Source organism: Equus asinus, chromosome 6 (genome assembly GCF_041296235.1).
Source record: "Equus asinus isolate D_3611 breed Donkey chromosome 6, EquAss-T2T_v2, whole genome shotgun sequence".
Taxonomy (NCBI): Eukaryota; Metazoa; Chordata; class Mammalia; order Perissodactyla; family Equidae; genus Equus; species Equus asinus.
In genome coordinates, this window is record NC_091795.1 from 19,485,893 (window position 1) to 19,503,223 (window position 17,331).

The window sequence follows — 17,331 nt, forward strand, 5'->3', positions numbered from 1 at the left end:
CAGATTTTCTTTTAAATCTTTTTTTTTTTCTTCTGGAGAGAGGTCATGCTTAGACCCTAGTACTTGTATTCTGTTTTAATGTTAGTCTCTTTTTTCCTAGCTGTTGCTAAGTAAATGGATGTTACCTGTTAATTGCTTTCAATCATTCTTGCTTTCCTGTCTATATTCAATGCCTTTCAAGCTTTTTTTAAACACACATGGAGACATTTTCCCATTACAAGGGGTGCTTTCATTTCTTTGGTATATAATCTCCATAAGGGGGCTAAGGACTTTCAGGAAACTCACATCAGATCCTCTTCATACCTTCTGTGGAGTGTGTGTATGAGTGTGTGTGATGGGAAATGTGCTGTAGTGTAACTCTCATTGAATGGGAAATGTCACATTGCTGAATGGCCTGGGAATTTCTTATGATACTGTCTTTAGCTGGCACAATGCCTGGCATTCTACACCTGACATGGGCCAGTTCACAGAACATCACTTCCTTCTCACCTAGATCTGAAATGAGGATTGTCTTTGCAGAGTTGGTGTTTTGTAATTTGCCACTGGAGTTACTGTCCCCCCGCCCCCAGTTCCTCTGCCTTGGTTTCTCTGAAAGGCTTTTGGGGTTACTGTGTGTGACTGGACTTGGCTCTCCTGCTGGACTAGGAGAGACTGATCAGAAACAGGGCCCCAGTATATTCAGGATGTTGATCCTCATGCTGAGGTTGCGGGGACCCGGGTCCCTCCAAGAGTGTAGGCTGAATACATCTGAGTCCTGATTCTGGGATTGTGTCCATAATCCAGCAGGAAAAGATGCTTCTGATGGGCATGGCAGCCTCTCAGGGTGAACCTGGGCAGTGAATTGACCAGCATGCTGGGCCTGCCTCCTTCCCCGGGCTTGAAGGGTGTTTGTTAGATGTCCTTGGGGCCAGATCTGACTTGGGTGGTGCTCCCCGAGAGAGATGAGGCAGTTGGGCCCTGGTGCCCTCAGGGTCCAGAAGCCCTGGACACCAAGATAAGTCAGCACAGCCCTGTTCTCAGGGACTGGATCAGATTTGGCCACAGAGCTGGATGTGTTTAAGGATGTTTTGTCAAAGTTTGTCTTTAAACTTAGACAAAGGATCAATGACTCCACAAAGCTTTTCCCTGATCCTGCCCAGATGGGTCTGGTTAATGCTCCTCTGTGGTGGCCTTGTGTGGTCAGCGACAAGCCACAGGGTAAGGGTGGCCTGGGGGTTGGAGCACAGCCTCACCTAGACTGTCGAGGTGGTGAGCAGTTTAGTTTCATGTGCAAATGAGACATGGACCATTGGGTTGTTTGCATTACCTTGCCCCTCCGTTGACGGTGAGGGAACAGCACTGAACAGTTCGGATCCTTCCTGCCCCTCTCCTCCCAGTGCTGTTTCACAGTTTAATGATTAAGATGCTTATATCTGTTTTTTTCAAATGAGAGGTAACCTCTTCTCAGTGCTTTTGGTAAATGAATGTAAGTTAGTCTCATTGCAGTATTTTGCAATACTTCGTCATTGTGAACTTTATCTTGTCTGTCTGGAAAAAATGAACCAATCCAAAAATGCAGTTGCTAATAATTTAAAGGACTCCAGCCTTCTAAGTGGGCTGAGAAATCGGTGGGGAGGAGTAGGGACTGTAGGTTATAACCTGATTTTTTTTTAAACAAAGGCAAATATATTCTCCAAATTTTATAAATAGCCAGTTTGGAACATCAGACTCTGAAACTTGGGATGGTGACACGGTGACACCTGAAGCCACAGATGCCTGTCTTAATAGTTGATAGATAAAAACAGTCCGTTGTCTGCGGTCACACTGGCGGTCCGTTGTTGAGTGTTGGGGGTCGAAATCTGCAGAGGAAGCGGGAGGCCATTTTGGGAAAGTGATGCATTCAGACTACGTGCTGTCTTCACTGGGGGCGTTGTTCGCTCCTGGCGAGGGCTGCTTTATGACAGATTTCAGCGTTTTAAATATTTACTGTCTTTATTTGCTTAACACCGTTACAGTACCTTTTCTAAAGTGTTGGTCTTTTCTTGCCATGAGCCTTGTGAAGCCTGACAGGATATTTTCCCGTTTTTTCAGTTAGAGCAATAGAGGAGGTTGTCGTGTAGTTGTCATGTGTTCAGCCCACTTCAGGGCAGTGGGGAAGCGTATGGCACGGAGCTCTGGAGTCTGAATCCTTGAAGGAGGAGGTGAGAGAGGCACAGGTGAGCACAGAGTCCCGGTGCATGTTCCTTTTCTCTCCTGTGACTTGGTGTCCTTCCCCCGGTGGCCCTGCCAGGGCCGACTGACCCGTCCCCTCTGTCTGATAGGAGTTTTACTGCTCCAGGTCTCCGTGTATTTTTGTAACTTTTGTTTTGAAGTAATTTCAGACTTACGCAAAAGTCACAAGAACGGTACAGAGAACCCTCTTCCGTCTGCCCCCACGTTCCCTCCTGTGGACATTTTGCCATATGTGCTTTAACGGTCTCCCTCCTTACCCCGTGTACGGATTATTTTCTAAGCTATTTGAGAATCAATTGTGGGCTTGATGCTCCATTACTCTTAAAGCCGCCAGTGGGCATTTCCCAGGAGTCAGAGTATTCTCATACGGAACCACTGTGTAATTATCCGAATGAGGAAAGTAACAATATTCTGGCACTGTTGTCATCGGTGGACCTTACTCAGACTTCACCAGTTGTCCTAGTGGTGTGACGTTGTGTCCTCCTCAGTGTCTCATTGGGAGGCACAGGGTGTCGATTTGTCCCATTCCTGGGACTCTGGTCAAAGGTGGTGTCCTCCCCACTAAGTCAGCACTTTTCCGTTTGTACTGGAAGGAAGGCGCGTGTAACGGGGGAAGAGCTTCCTTTCTCCTCTGTCTGTTCATTTCATTGGTCGACTTAAGTTCACGGGCCCCTGTTTAATTCAGTGGGTTGTTAGGCATTACTCTCCGTACTTTGATGCTCACCTTGTCCCAGACTTGGCCGGTGGCAGCCCTCTGGTGCGTTTTCACCACATCATTGAGCGTTGAAGGGCCTCCGCAGTGCAGGCACATGTAGAGTGTGTTGCAGGACAAATGTCCAGGGGCCGCAGAGGTGGTGGAGCTCTTGGACTTGTTGCTGAGTGACCTGCGTGCACACCGTGTCCCGACGATTAGAGGGCCCGTGTCCAGCCCTGAGACTCCCGGGGGAGAGGATGAGGGCTGTTGGTGGACTCTGGGACCACGGGGATGTCAGTGGCCTGTAGGCAAGAACATTTCTCAGAGCAGCTAGATCTCTCTTTGGGGCTTGATGAAGAGGATGGGTAGCTTGCAAGGGGACGGGGGTGCCGTGTTGTCTGTTTGAGCAGCCTGCACCTGGAAACCCCCTCTTCCTCATGGCTGGGCACAGACACCAGGTTTCCTTTTATTCTTTCATAGCCTCTGCTGGTTTCTTTCACCACTGAGAAATTTTGTGTCCCCAGGTTTGTCTGCTCCAAGGGAGTATCAGCAAGCGTAGGCCGTGGTCCTCTGCAGGTGGGTTGCTGGGGGCTCACACCAGCTCTCCAGGGATGGCATCTCCTTGGATGGGATGCTTGGCCGTGGGCTGAGGGTGCAGTCCAAGGGTGTGAAGGGTGTGCCAGACCCTTTGGAGCTTAAAACTGCATGCTCTCGGGGTAATTAGACCCGTCCTCTAACCACTGTCCCCTCCCCAGGATCAGGCTGGGATCATGTAGCTTCTGTGGCCTCCTCCCTGCCTTGCAGTCGGGTTGTCCAGCCTCAGTCACTCTGTGTGCAGGTAGACTGCTCGTGGTTAGCAGAGACTCAGGCGGTGTCCTGGGGCTGGCCTGCCGTGGACAGCAGCACATGAAGCTAGGACAGGCTCACTAGATGGGCCAAGAAGTGGGTGAAAACCCTTTCAGTGTTGGATCACAAGACACAATGTATCTTTTGTTCACACTGCCTACTTCCTGTGCTGTCCCAGGCGTGTGCAGGCGTGAATTGACTGAACCACATGTGGACCGCAGCGTAGTATCCAGCCAGCCAGAGGGGAGAAGAGAGCTGGCTCGCAAACTGGTTTTGATGGGAACGAAAGTTGAATTGAAGTGTCAACACATTAGCACTTTCATATACGATATATTAACTTGAGATCTTTGTGTCTTGTCTTTCATAATGAGGGAATTCCCTGTGCCGTCTGACTCTTGCTTTTATAAATGATATTCTTCTGTAGATAATGTGCAAGGGAGAGGTCCAAATTACAGCTTGTTTGGTAATAGCATAAACTGAACATAGACCCAGAGAGGGTATTCTCAGATAGCATTCTTTTGAGGCCTTCATTAACTGAATGTTGGAGTTTAATAAAATAAGCTGCTTTCTGTTACTGTCTGAGAAAAGAATAATGAAAAATCTGCATAGCAGATATTCACTTAAAATGAGACCCATCTCATGAAACGGTGAGCTGCCCCACACTTGACTCGTGTGTGTTTGTAGAGTGACAGTTTTGATAGCAAAAACAGCTGTGAGTAGGGGAATCAATTGGTGCCTGCCATTTACTGGGGATTCCGTTTTCAGGTGAGGTGAGCGTATCCTCTGGAGGTGGACGGGGCAGTTGGGTGTTTTGGTTTTGAGCCTTCCACACCCGTCTCAGGCCACACCGTTTCCATCCCACGAGAACAATGACAAGATGGCGCGGCAGCGACACCCCCTGATGGAGACGCTGGAGCCCCTGTGATGGAAGAGTCGGCGCCTTTTTATGACGTCGGCTCTTTGTCTTTCCTTGAGACCTTCGAGAGAGCATGTGGTTCCGATTATCTCGCTGGAGACGGCGACTGTGGATGGCAGGCTTCCTGAATGAGGGCTTTCCATGGCTTGTTGAGGATGAGTGTGATCTTGTAGGAAAACACAGCTTATGGACAAATGCAGGGACTTTGGGGGTCAGACCTCAAACCCTGCCTCCATCCCTTAAGCTTCAGGAGCCCCATTTTCGGTCTCTCTCTTAGGGGTGTCGTGAAGATTAAAACATTGATAGATGGAGCTAGGAAATGCTGACATCCCTTGTCACCATCGTTCTCTTTTCTCTCACCTTGAACTATAATTGAAGCATTTCCAATTGGTCTTCAAAATTGAGAGAGAAAGATGCCAGTAACTTTGTTCCCCTCTCTATCTTTTAAGGGCTCTGCTTGTTAAACAGCAGGTCGTGCCTTTGACCCTGCTGACGCCTGCAGTTTCTGTCTGGCTGTACGCAAATGTGGGCTGACATTGAGGCACTGGTGTGTGTTTAAATGGCTGGGTGGACATCGAGCTGGCTGTGGCTGTGTTTGTTCACACTGTCTGTGAGTGCTCCACCCGTCTGTGGCAGGTGGGTCCACCTGCACGGCTGCCTTGCCGTGCTGGGACCGTAGGCCATTAGCACGTAACCATTTGGAGATGCAGGTGCCTGAAGGGGACTTCAGAGAAGTCTGAGCAGGGTTTTTTTAATCTCTTGAGGAGGAAATGAAGATGCACACAAGGCGAGGCTTGGCCCTTCTGCAGACGTAGGAAAATAATAAGCCTCTCGCATCATCCTTCGCTAGACTTCTCCCAGCTGAACCGAAGCAGAAGGTCTGAGTTGTGGTTAAAGTGCCTTACGTCTCATTAGCATTTTTCTGAAGCTGGGGCATTTCGGAACAGTGTGTTCTTGCTCTGAATCTGCTTTTTCATCTTATGGTGCCTCACATAGGAGGTGTGGGAACCATCCCTGGCTCCTCTGGGGTTGGCCGTAGTGCAGCGACACTCACAGGGCTCTTCACTTCAGCCACTGTGGGCTCTGGGGCCCAGCGAGTTAGAGATCCACCAGGAAGAGGTGTGTCCGACTGGAGGGTAGCTGGAAAAGTGGTTATTTGTCCTATGAAAAGCCGTAATGGTTACAGTTTCTTTGAAAGGATGCATCAAAAATAGGAGGCAAGTTGGATTCGTGCAAACGTAGTTTTTCCGTGACCTTCGAACACGTCATCATCGTGGCCGGTCAGCCTGGGCTCGGGTAGCTTGGCTCCTGGTTTTTGTGTGGGAGCACCACATCCGGTGGAGGGGCTCCCCTGGTGCCCTCTCCACAGCTGTGTTGACATCAAAGCGTGTTAGGTACAAGCTATGCAAATGCCTGTGTTGCCCTGGTGATAAATAGAAAGTGAACTTGGTCTTTGGGCCGCACCGCAGCCCCAGCAGCGTGAGTCTCACACCTGAGAACGGTGGTGGATGACGAACCCTCGTGGAGAGAGACCAGATCTTCATAGAGGTCTCCACGTTGTGCTCATCACGGGCCCTTTTTATCTGACCTTTGTCTCACTCATTTGTCATTTCACACACTGTTTAGATTGATGGGTTGTGAATGGGTAGAGGGGGTCTTCACTGGAATCACGGGGGCCACTCTCCATCCCCTGCCCCACCCTGTCTGTCACCTTTGATTATGGCAACAGTCAGCACTGTCCCAGTAGATGCTGTGACAGCCCCTGGGGGAAGAGCCCCCATCGGGACACACTTGCCGGAACAGGAGCAGAGGTTCCCTTGTTGTCAGGGTTCTTCCTGGTCCTGCAGTCTAGAATTCAGTCCCCTTTAACGTTTCCCACTTAAAGATAGATCTCTTACCAGAAAAAAAAGTTCAGGGGGCCTGCCCGGTGGCGCAGCGGTTAAGTTCGCACGTTCTGCTTCTGGGCGGCCCGGGGTTCGCTGGTTCGGATCCCGGGTGCGGACATGGCACTGCTTGGTAGCCATGCTGTGGTAGGCGTCCCACGTATAAACTAGAGGAAGATGGGCACGGATGTTAGCTCAGAGCCAGGCTTCCTCAGCAAAAAGAGGAGGACTGGCAGTAGTTTAGCTCAGGGCTAATCTTCCTCAAAAAAAAAAAAAAAAGTTCAGGACATCTCAGGCATTCAGTGTTGAAATTCTGTAAGAAAGGAGTTCTGATCAAGGAAAAAATTGCTCTGAGTCTCAGAGTTCTGTAGGTATACCTTGCTGTTGGGTTTGTCTCCCAGAATTTGGTATTGAGTTCTCTTTGATATGATGATGAAGATGGTGTCATGTTCCCCTTGTTACTTTGACTGCCAGGAAGCTTGGCTACACTGCAGCTCTCTTGCAGCAAATCTCCGCCCTGGTCCCCAGGATAAGTCTCTGGCTTGATGTCGTTTCTGATCTCTCTCAGCTTTTGTTTTTATTGCACTATAACGTCTGCGTGTCTTTAGGGTGAACCCCCTCGAGTAATGCTGAGTGTAGGTGTGTCTTGTACTTACTGAGTCATTTGGCCCTGTGGGGTTTGGCCCTGCCCCTGGCGCACGGGTCGCTGGCCTTGTGCTCTGTGCTGTGCTGAGGTCTGGGCTGAGTCGTTCGGATCACTGGTGGTGCTCAGTTCTCGGTCTACACGCTTGGTCTGTGACCTCAGCTGGGACACAGAGGGGAGAGCTGCATGGGTTGTTGTGAAGACTGCAAAAATGTGCCAATGGGTGGCAGTGGGTGGTTCTTCTCGTCCCCAGGCTAGGGTGCACAAAGTCTGAAGGCCTAGGGTGTCTTGGGCAGCGTTTCTGAGCTGGCCCGTGTCTCTGCGGGAGAGTGAAGCCAGATCTAAAGCTGGCCTGGGCAGGTGCGTGGTGGTCAGCCTGACCAGTTCCCCAGGGCACTCTGGGGTCAAGGCCTCTTTTGTTTCCCACACACCTGCTTCCCTAGATTGGGCAAGAGAGCATGTTTTTCTGTGATGATTTTGGCATTAAAATGTAATTAAATTCCCTATACTTGATTGATTGTCCCAGTGTAATTTGGGACGTGTTACTTGGGATGTAACTTGAAGATGGTCCGCCTGGTGCCGAGGCCTCGGTGGCCGCTAGTGCTGTGTCCACCCACCCTCCTTCGTCTTGGCTGCTGCAGAGGCGGGTGGCCTGGCCCACAGCTCCATCCCCATGCCCGGTGTCGCTGGGCTGCAGTGGCTTACAGCGCCCCATCCCCACTGCACACAGTCTTCCTGGCTGCAGGTCAGCCTGGACAGTGCTCCTGGGCATCCCCAGGCACCCCCCCGCCACATTGCGGCCCAGGTGGGCCCCTGTTGAGTGGGCTCCAGGGACGGAATGCTGGAGGCGCTCCCTGCCGAATGCTCTCCACACTGTCTCCAGGGACATTCTTCATATCTTCAAAGAAAAGGACCTAAGTCTATCCGCAGGAAACTTGGAGAACTTGACTCCCCCATCCTCCCACTTTTAAGGGACTGTTCTTGGAGAGAATGATCCTGGAATTTGGCATCGTTTTTCGTTCTGGTTTATTATGAGAAATTAAATACTTAGGCACCATCTAACTCCTGTTTTTACTGATCTGCCTGCTCCTTCCCCAGTGCGTGCCCGTTGAGCCTCCTGCCTCACCCACATTGTCTCTCTTCCTGGGATGTCCTTCTTTCTCCCTCCAAGGAACTCTTCCTCCCTGGGGACGTGGCTCAGGGGTTAGCTCTGTGCTCCCTGCCCCGGCTCTCCCGGCCCCCGACCTGCTTCTCTGGCAGATGCTTCTGTCTCTGTCCTTTTGTTTACCCCTGTATTGCCTTTGCCATATGATCGTGTTTATTTGTATTGCCCTGTCCCTTACCAAGTGTAAGCTCCACAGAAGGAGGTGCTGTCACGTTTCTCTTTCAATGGGAAGGACCCTCCCATCTTGACTCCGTTTTGATGTAGGCCCAGGATTGCGCTGGAGTGTGGAATATTTTTCCATCTGTGAGGTGGGCACCTGTGCGTGCTTCCCTCCTGGTCCCATTGGAGTGCTGTCTGATGGGCTGTCCTCACTGATGGCAGTGCCCACACCCACCTTCGGATGGGCTCTGCATTGCTGCTCCGCACTCAGTGCCCGTGAGACCTGGTGGGTGAGGACACATGCTTCGAAGTCGGCGCCCCTGTGGGCGGGCAGGTGCAGGGGTGCGGGAGCCCCTCTCCCGGAGACGAGCCTGAGCTGTTAGTTATTTCCTGGAGGGAGGCGCAAAGCTGAGAGTCGAAGGAGTCATCTTCTGGACACATGGGATGGCGTGAAAGTCAGTTACCCCAAATAATGCAGTTCCTGATCCTGACCATGCAGATGAAAATACCCAACAGGATGGAGTCCTACACTCAGGCACCTGTGAGTGTGTGTGTGTGTGAGCAAAAGAGGTAACTGTAATGCATACGTTGTTTTTACTTAGCAGATTCAGGTCTTTTAGTAATCATCTTCGCTCAAATGAGTCATGGTAATATCTCTTTCTAAAGTATTTCTATGACTTAGACTAAAACAGCATTGCCGCAACTCTGATCTAAGAAGTGTTGCTTTTCACTGAAAGGACGAAGGACCAAGAATGATAGTTAGGCATGAGAGGGTAGATTAGTTGCTGGGGCTGCATCACAAGCTGCCCCACGCAGGAGGACTTCAACAACAGAAATGTATTCTTCACAGCCCTGGAGGCCAGAAGCCCAACATCTCATGCTGGCCGGGCCCACGTGGCTGCAGGGTGCTGCTGGCTGGGGCCTGGTTGGGCATCGTCAGCTGGCCGAGGCTCCCGTGCCACCTGCCCCACTTTTAGCGTCTCGGGGCCATCCTGTGTGCTCCATGACTCCCATAAGCGAGCGGGTTGTGTGGCTGCAGGTGTTAGAGGGCTGGGAGTCTGGCGGAAGCAGGAGTTGCGCGTCCTCCAGCTGTGTCTGAGATAGGGGCTGTGCGCTCTGAGCCAGGAGCAGCTTCAGCCGTATGTGCCAGCTGTCAAGGGTTTTCTGGGCTGGCACGGCTCTTGGAATCAGTGGTAATGGCTTCCTCTGTTGAATGTTGTCCAAAAGCAATTGTTGGCCGGCTTCAAAGCATGTGCCAAGTGTCACGCGGCTGTCTGAGAGGGCAGGCATCCCGGTGTCCCCGCTTGCTGAGATGTTGCGGCATCTTCTCATTTGTCAGGGGTTGGGTGGTCCTCTTGCCAAAATCTCCTGCCTTCGCCCTCCCTTCCCCTCCGCAGCTTTCTTTGAATACCTCTGTATCCTTTACATTTGAGATGAAAGCAGAACTCCGGAAGACTTGAGAAGACATCTCTCGTGATTCAACTTTTACTTATTCACAGTCACAGCCACTGTTATCCACGCTGTCCTCAAAGGATAAGTGGGAGATTTCTCCTCTCAGACGCTGTCAGTTCTGGAATATGAAGTTAGCTAAGTGTAAGAAGTTGGGTTCTGTCCCTGATATGACCCAGTCCCCTCGTTGGTGTCATTTTGACCCTGTTCTCTGGTCACATTGAGGCTGGCATTGACACCTAGCTGGCATGAGTCGTCTCACGTTGAGCTGATCGCTTAGCCCAGCCTTGCATACACTTTTCTTCATTTTAGTAAGCCGTGGTTTTATTTTGAATAAGCCTCTTTCAACCTATTAACATAAGTCTAAACTAAAATTAACCTTCCTCTAAATTATTCTCACAAAGCAAAGTAATTTTGAAAGTTAAATCAAAACAAAGCAATCTTGTGTGTAAAACAGATAAAAATCGCAGCCTGTGGTTTCGGAGGGCCTCTGCAGGAATCGCTTACAGAAGGCCGATTTCCTCCAGTCTGGTTATGGAAGGAGAAAGGGAAATGCCGGGGCCTTATCACCATCCCGTTCAGTCCGACGAGCGCTGGAGAGCTCATGTAAACAGTCTCGGGCAGGGAGCACCCCTCGCAGCTGGCGACTGGGGGCATGTTTGGATCTGAGAGGGGACACTGTTCTCGGCCTGACTCGTGACCAGGGGTACCATGGCGGCGCGTGGGAAGCCTCCCCCACCACAAGAAGTGGGTTTGTGGAGCGCTCCAGACAGAGCAGGGAGCCAGTGTCGGGTGTGGGTGCTCATGAAGGGAATGGCCAAGGTTCCGTTCCAGACCCGCACCCTGGAACGGCCTGTAGCCCCCGGTGTGGAGGCAGTTGTGCTCTCTTCCCACCTTTGGCTGCTCTGAATTCACACCCTGCACTTACTCGCCTCCAAGATGGATTGGAACTCAAGGCTGGGCACCCCTGAGCACCTCTGAGACCTTTAAAGAACCTAGCAGTTTCCTTTGAACAGTTGCTCAGCTCGTCATGACATGGGGTGGCCACTGGTGAAGAGGCCTCCTTTGTTTTGAATTGCTCTGTGTTCCCCACGCCAGGGGGCGGGGGGTGGGGGTTGACTCTGCCTGTGCCTGACTGTGCACACGGCACTGAGGCGACAGCTGTATCCAGCGGAGCCACCTGCCGACAGCCAGAGGTGCAGTGGCGCATCAGTGCTCCTCTTTCTTTAGCTTCGTAGCGCAAATTACCCCAAATCACTGGTTTCTCAAGTAAATTATGGCTACCAGAAATTCATCCTTGGGGGAGTCTGAAACATATTTGAATGTCAATAACCTGGGTAGTAGGATAGTTACTTCACATTTACCCAGTTCATTTGTTCGTCTCTTCTGTCCCTTCTACCCCACCTCTTCCCACGGGACGCCAACTCCGGTGACTTGGGATGGCTTTTCTCCAGCACCTGCACCGAGGCAATTGGATATTTGTTTTCCAGTGGTTGATGCGTTTCTTGATCAAGGCAGTTCTGGCCATGGTGACATCACCTGTAAAATGAATACGTGGTTTTTAGAGGGGCAAACTGAGATTCAGGGATGCTCTTTGAATTTTCCAAACATTCTTTCGTTGCTTTATTTTTGTTTTAAGAAGAGGGAAATCATTTGGCATGCTTGCTCTTTCTGTAGTGACATCTTTCTTTGCAGGGGAAATGGAAAGAACTTCCCTTCCTGGTCTCAGGGAAAAATTGGTGCTTCAATGACACAGCGCTCTTTAAGAGAGGCCTTCCGTAGCTGTCAAGATGAGATTGGTGTTCACTAAAATAAGGGCATCCCTCACCGCCCTATACCCCCTAAAAAATTAGGGCTGAGAAACTAAGAAGCTTTCTTCCTGTGTTGTTTCAGGTCGTTTTGAATCATCACCAAGCAGCTGAAGCCCACCCCCAAATGATCATCTTGCGACTGTTACGTTACATCATCCGCCTGGTACGGAGACTGCAGTGACGACAGGCTCCATGTGGAGCCGAGATGCGTGCAGACATTTCGCTTGTTGAAACCGACAAGCCCCAGCAGCACAGTCTGTCGGTGCCCTTGCCATGCGGCCTGCGGTCTTTTCTGGAGAGGGCGTGCAGAGGGGCCGGGTGACACGCCCCCGAAGACGCCGAGCTGCGTGTGGACTCCACCTTTCTGTTCCTTGCCACGTGGCAGAATTTCTGATGGAAGTTTGTTGTGAATGTAAATGAGGGAGGATTCTTTTTAAAAAAAAAAAAAAAATTGTACAAATCATGGTTCTTCGGAGCAGGATTTTATGCAAGAATGGTGTTTACATGCAGTGTGGTTTTTTTTCCACCTTCTTTAATAAGAACAGGTTTTTCAAAAAGGAAATGGAAACTTTTTAACCAGCTTGTGAATGATTTTTGTACTAAAAATTTAAGAACCTATTGCCTATTCTCAGAGGATTATGTAACCTCTGCAGTGGAAACTGAGCCAGCTAATTTATAAAGCTGCCTTAGTTTATTTTTAGAGATTACTGTACAGAATTTTTAAATGGGAGACGTACGATGTGGCCCCTCCCTTCCCTACCGTCATCTCTTTGACCTTCTATTTTATCATTATTAATACCAAAAAAAGTTCTTATGAAGTGAACTGATGAAGGGAGTTCATCCTGCATTGGTGTGCCTCTCCCGTTGTGTAAATAGTTACTTACCTCCTTAATTCAATTGCATCTGTGGCAAAATTGCAGACTCTGTGTGTGTTTTTCCTTACGTTCCTTGTGATGGTCCTCTGGTCTGTCCGGATGCTGATGCACAAGTTGGTCCAGTGCGTTTTCGCGATAAAATGCAGTTGGATCAGAACGAGAGTTAGTATCTGCCTGCATCGTACTCGGCTCAGTCGGTGTGTCTGTTGGTAGCTTACTAACTGGGAAGTTCTCGGTGTTGGTTTTCATTTCTTTTTGACGGGCTTGTCTTTTAGAAGTGCTCTGAAGAGGTAACAGCAGGAATAAGAAAGTCTTATGCCCCTTTGTGCTGTTGGCTTCTCCCAGTTCAGGCTCTCCCTTAGTCACAGGGTGCGCTCTGAGCACAAGGTCCTGGATCATGATGTGCCACTTGCAGCTGAACAGCTGTTTCCCGGGCATCCTGGCGTTTCATCCAACTCAGCCTTCATCTGGCCTTTGATGCCTGATGCTTGGTTCAGACTCTTATAAATCCACCTGAGGCTTAATTCTGCCTTCAGCAGGACCGTAGAAAAACTCCAGTGGGCGCAAGTCTGGAATGGTCCCTCAGCCTTCTGGCAGACATCTGTTTTCCTTCTCCATTTCTCTTGGGACAATAGGATTTTATCAGGCACCCTTCGTGCATCCGCTTCTGTCGGGATCTTCTCCACACCTGCCTGTGAGGATTGTAGGGCGTGGGAAGTCCAGGAGTTGGTCAGTCATTTCAGAGGCAGTTAAACAACCGGGGAGACCCGAGAGAGAGAGAGAGCAGGCTGCAGTGAGAGGGGAGGCGGAGAGCATCCTGTGAACCCCGTCTCTCACAGTTGTTGAAACTTCAGATCCCTCAATGGCTTTTTAAAAGAAATATGTGACTTTTCAAACGAGTCAACAGTTTCAACAACTATTGTATTTGCTTTGGGCCCATCCAGGACCAGTGTTTTCACATTATTAAATTAAGTGGGAAAATCCATTCATTTGTATGTTCCTAATTTTCTATAAATATATTATATATATATATATATATATATATATATATTGCAAATACACTTCTTCCTTTAGGTAGAGATATTTGATTCCAAATAGTCTTCCTTTTTTTAAAATGTTCCTTTCCCCAGATATCTTCTTGGGGTCTTGAATATTTTTAAAGCTGTGTTGAGTCTCAGCTTGTGTCCTTGAGGTGTCTCGAACCGCTTGGTAGGGTCATCAAGTCCATACGGTTGTGGGGTGGTGTTAGAATGGCAGCCAGGGACCTGCTGGGCACACACACCAAAGATGTATTTGGTTCTGGGCACGCCCTCACCCAGGATCTCCATACTCTTGTGCCAGTCTCTCTGACTGGAGCACTTTACTCTGTTTCTTCAGTCCTGCGGCTCCCCGGGAGCACAGCACGCAGCCCCGGTCGGAGGGCTGTGTGCTCGCCACATGCGCAAGTTTACCTCTGGCTTGGCGGCCTCCGGGCCCGCAGGCTGGCCGTGGAAGCAGCTCGTGAGGAAATGAGAGGCTCTGTGGACTGTAGAAGTATTAAACAACGGGATGTTGCACCAGGATTTAAGATGACTGGATGTCTCTGTACTGTATATCTCTGTTTATCAAGATGCCTCCCTTTGAAACGTATACCTGCCGGGGTATACCTTTTCCTTTTTATTGTTTATTTCTTTTATTTTTTTGTAGAGAAAAAATAACTAGATCCCTTTTGAAAACTTAATGCGGGTTTTGTGCCTTGACCACCTCTTGTCACGTGAGGTTTGTAGAAAGTGTCCTGTGATTTATCACAGAAATGCAATAAACCTACACAAAATAACTTCATGACTGATTCTTCAAGTTACCTGTACTCCTGCCTGGAAAAGAGTTTATGAGGAACTTTTTTTCGGTTGTGGAGAAATCACGTAAAAATTCCTTCTTAGAAAAAAAAAGTGTATACAGTAGAATACAACCTTCTCCTGTTTCCCCTTCTTAATGTTGTATATATTTTGACTATTTATTAGATTAGAAAGTCGTATTTTACTTATCAACTGAGCCAAATGTCTTTGTGCAATTGTGTTCCCTTTACTCTTCTTGTAAAATTTTGTACAGCCTAAATGAGTCAAAATCAGTTTTTACGAAACTTTTTCAGAATTGAGGATTGTAAATATTGTAGATTCTTTTCCTGTGTAATGTGTCCTACTGTTTCATAATGCTGTAACTTGTAGAAATGTTGTATATTTATTTCCTGCTTATTTAATGTCTTATGTTGGGAAAGTGTTGACCTCCTTGGCCCCACCCCTCGCTGTCCCATTCGTGGCTTTCGCTCTGAGGTGGTGACTGGTCAGCCCTGTGCAGGCTGCGTGGTCTCCCCAGGGTGGCCCTCCAGCTTTGATTTCTGGTCAAATAAGTTTAAATTCTTGGGCCTTACCTGTCTTTAGGATGAAATTTTTGTTTAGACTTCCAACAAGAGGCTGTAAATCTGGCAGGCTACAAAATTCTACTCTAGGAAACACCCAGTGACTTTCTATTTGTTCCAAAACAGCTAATTTCTCATGGAAGCAAATTATATTAACTCCAGGCCGTATCTTTTTTTTTTTTCAAAAAACGTATTGTCGGCAGTTGGGACGGATTTTTTTCCATTGAAAATTTATCCCCGACAACTCAGTGTTCAGAGAAATAAAACGAGCCCCTTCTGGAGGTGCCACCTGAGGGTGTTCAGGGCGAGGGCCAGGCAGGATGAAGGCACAGTTGCCATGTGAGGCTCCTTCTGAGAGAGCGACTTCGGGACCACCTCATGCCACCAGCGCCTTGTGGGCAACTGGTGAGGAGGTGAGTTTCCCCCACATGCTGTGTGGCTCCCTGTGCTGTGAGGTGTGGACTGAATTACATTGGCTGTCTTCAGGAGCTAATTGTACCGCCCCCCGGCCCTGAACCTTTTGGTCCCTGCAGTTGATCAGCCTGCTTCTTCAGGTTGATGCCCTCCTGCCGCTTCTCCATCACCTTCGAGAGAGGTTGGGGGCCCCGCTGGACTGGGTGTTAAGATGTGGAAGCTTTAGAGAGACTTCCGAGTGGTTCCGCGGAGGTGGTTCTGTCATCCCTGCTGAGTTAGCCTGGTGCCTGCGTGTGTCCATTGCACGCATGTGTGTGTGCAGGGATGTGTCCACACGTGACGCTGAACCAGCTGGGGTTACTCCTGTTCTCCGAAAGGCATTGTGGGTGAGAAGCTTCCTCAACCTCCCAGCTAAGTACTTTGACTACTTTTATTTGGGAATTTCAGACTTCGGAAGCCCTCTTTGTTTGATCCAGGTTCTGTGACCACTAGTTACTGTATTAGGTCTCATCAGGTACTCATTCATGAACAGCACTGATCTGTCTGTACTGACCCTTCACTAATTCGGTTCCTAGGACCCAGCATATGTAGCATCTGTACCATGGTTTCCCTGGCTTACTTGTGTTTGCACTGATGAATTTTGACAGGGTAATTGCCACTTTACTTGTGCAATACTGCTGTAAATAACTGCAGATTTTTTTTTTTAAGAAACTCTTTTATGTTAATGAATTTTATATAAATAAAACTTTGAACTAGTTCTGCTGAGCTGTTTGATTTGATCGCTTTCACAAAGTAATGGAGGAGCAGCTGAAATGATACATGACTGTACACACGCCCACAGCCCTGCCGTTGATCAGTCACAGAGAAAGGCATTACCCACGTGTAGATTTCGTGAACTCTCCCTTGAAGACAGTTCTGTGTAGTCTACTTAAAAGCAAACCACTCTTTAAAGTTTTGAAGTGGCTGGCGAGACCGACAGCATGGTTATCTGCCCACGTAGCCAGATATGACTCAACACCTGGGAGAGGGGGGTATTAGGTGGCGGCTCCGAACTGTATTGATTAGCGATTACAGCAGGTACCCTGCCATCTTCCCTCGTCTCAGAGTTGGAAGAAAAACCCAAAGATGGGAAGCCTGGTTTGACTCTAGTAGAAAGGGCTTGTCTGCAGGGCCTGCTCAGAGCTGAGGAATCGTCAATAAGTGCCTGGAGCCCTGCCTGTGAACTTGATCACAGCCACCTTACAAAGGGCCAGTTGAGTTTCCGTGGCCCTGTGCTGCGCAGGCAGGTGGGCTGGTTTAGGCGTGGCTGAGAGAAATTAAAGCCTGACTTGGGGATACAGGTTATGAAATCCTAAATTCATAATTTGCCACTTTTACTCTGAAATAAGTCTTGAGAAAGTTAAAGACTGGCTCAGATTTGTTTCAAACTGGTATTTTGTTAATGCTTTACATTTTAATTAGGTAAGCAATACATGAACATGGTCTTAGATGTATATTATATATATGCGTGCATAGGTATCTGTGTATATATACATTTATTTCAAATCAAGTTGTTCTGGCCCCCATCCGCCAACCTCCTTCCTCACTGAATGGAGAGTTCAGCTTTGTCCAGACCCCCCTTTCTCTGCAGTGTGTGTGCGCGTGCATGCACAGGGGCTTTGCTGTTTCTATAAATGCTGTAACTCAGTATGTGGTTCTGACTTAGCAGTAGGTCATACATCTTTCTGTGGTGACTCCACTTCATTCTGACCACGGCGTCAAGTGCACACGAGTATAAGATCTCATCACCTGGTGTCCTGCTTGTGGCATTTCTGCCTCCTCAGTGCCGCCCAGGACCGCCTGGTGCCCCCTCACCAGCATGCAGGAGAGC

General features: G+C 49.0%; 1 protein-coding gene across 8 annotated transcripts in view; it reads left to right on the forward strand.

Annotated features, from left to right (window-relative positions):
• The window catches only part of BCL2L11 (BCL2 like 11), a 40,095-nt gene extending 27,406 nt beyond the window's left edge, over nt 1–12,689 (forward strand). For 6 of the 8 annotated variants that reach the window (XM_014852711.3, XM_014852713.3, XM_014852714.3 and 3 more), the window contains one exon: nt 11,860–12,689. In XM_014852711.3, coding sequence (XP_014708197.1) covers nt 11,860–11,958 — 99 coding nt within the window. In that variant the 3' untranslated portion in view covers nt 11,959–12,689. The remainder of the gene's footprint in view (nt 1–11,859) is intronic. The other 2 variants (XM_070511756.1, XM_070511755.1) reach the window with 2 other exon arrangements.
• Nucleotides 12,690–17,331: the final 4,642 nt, after the last annotated feature.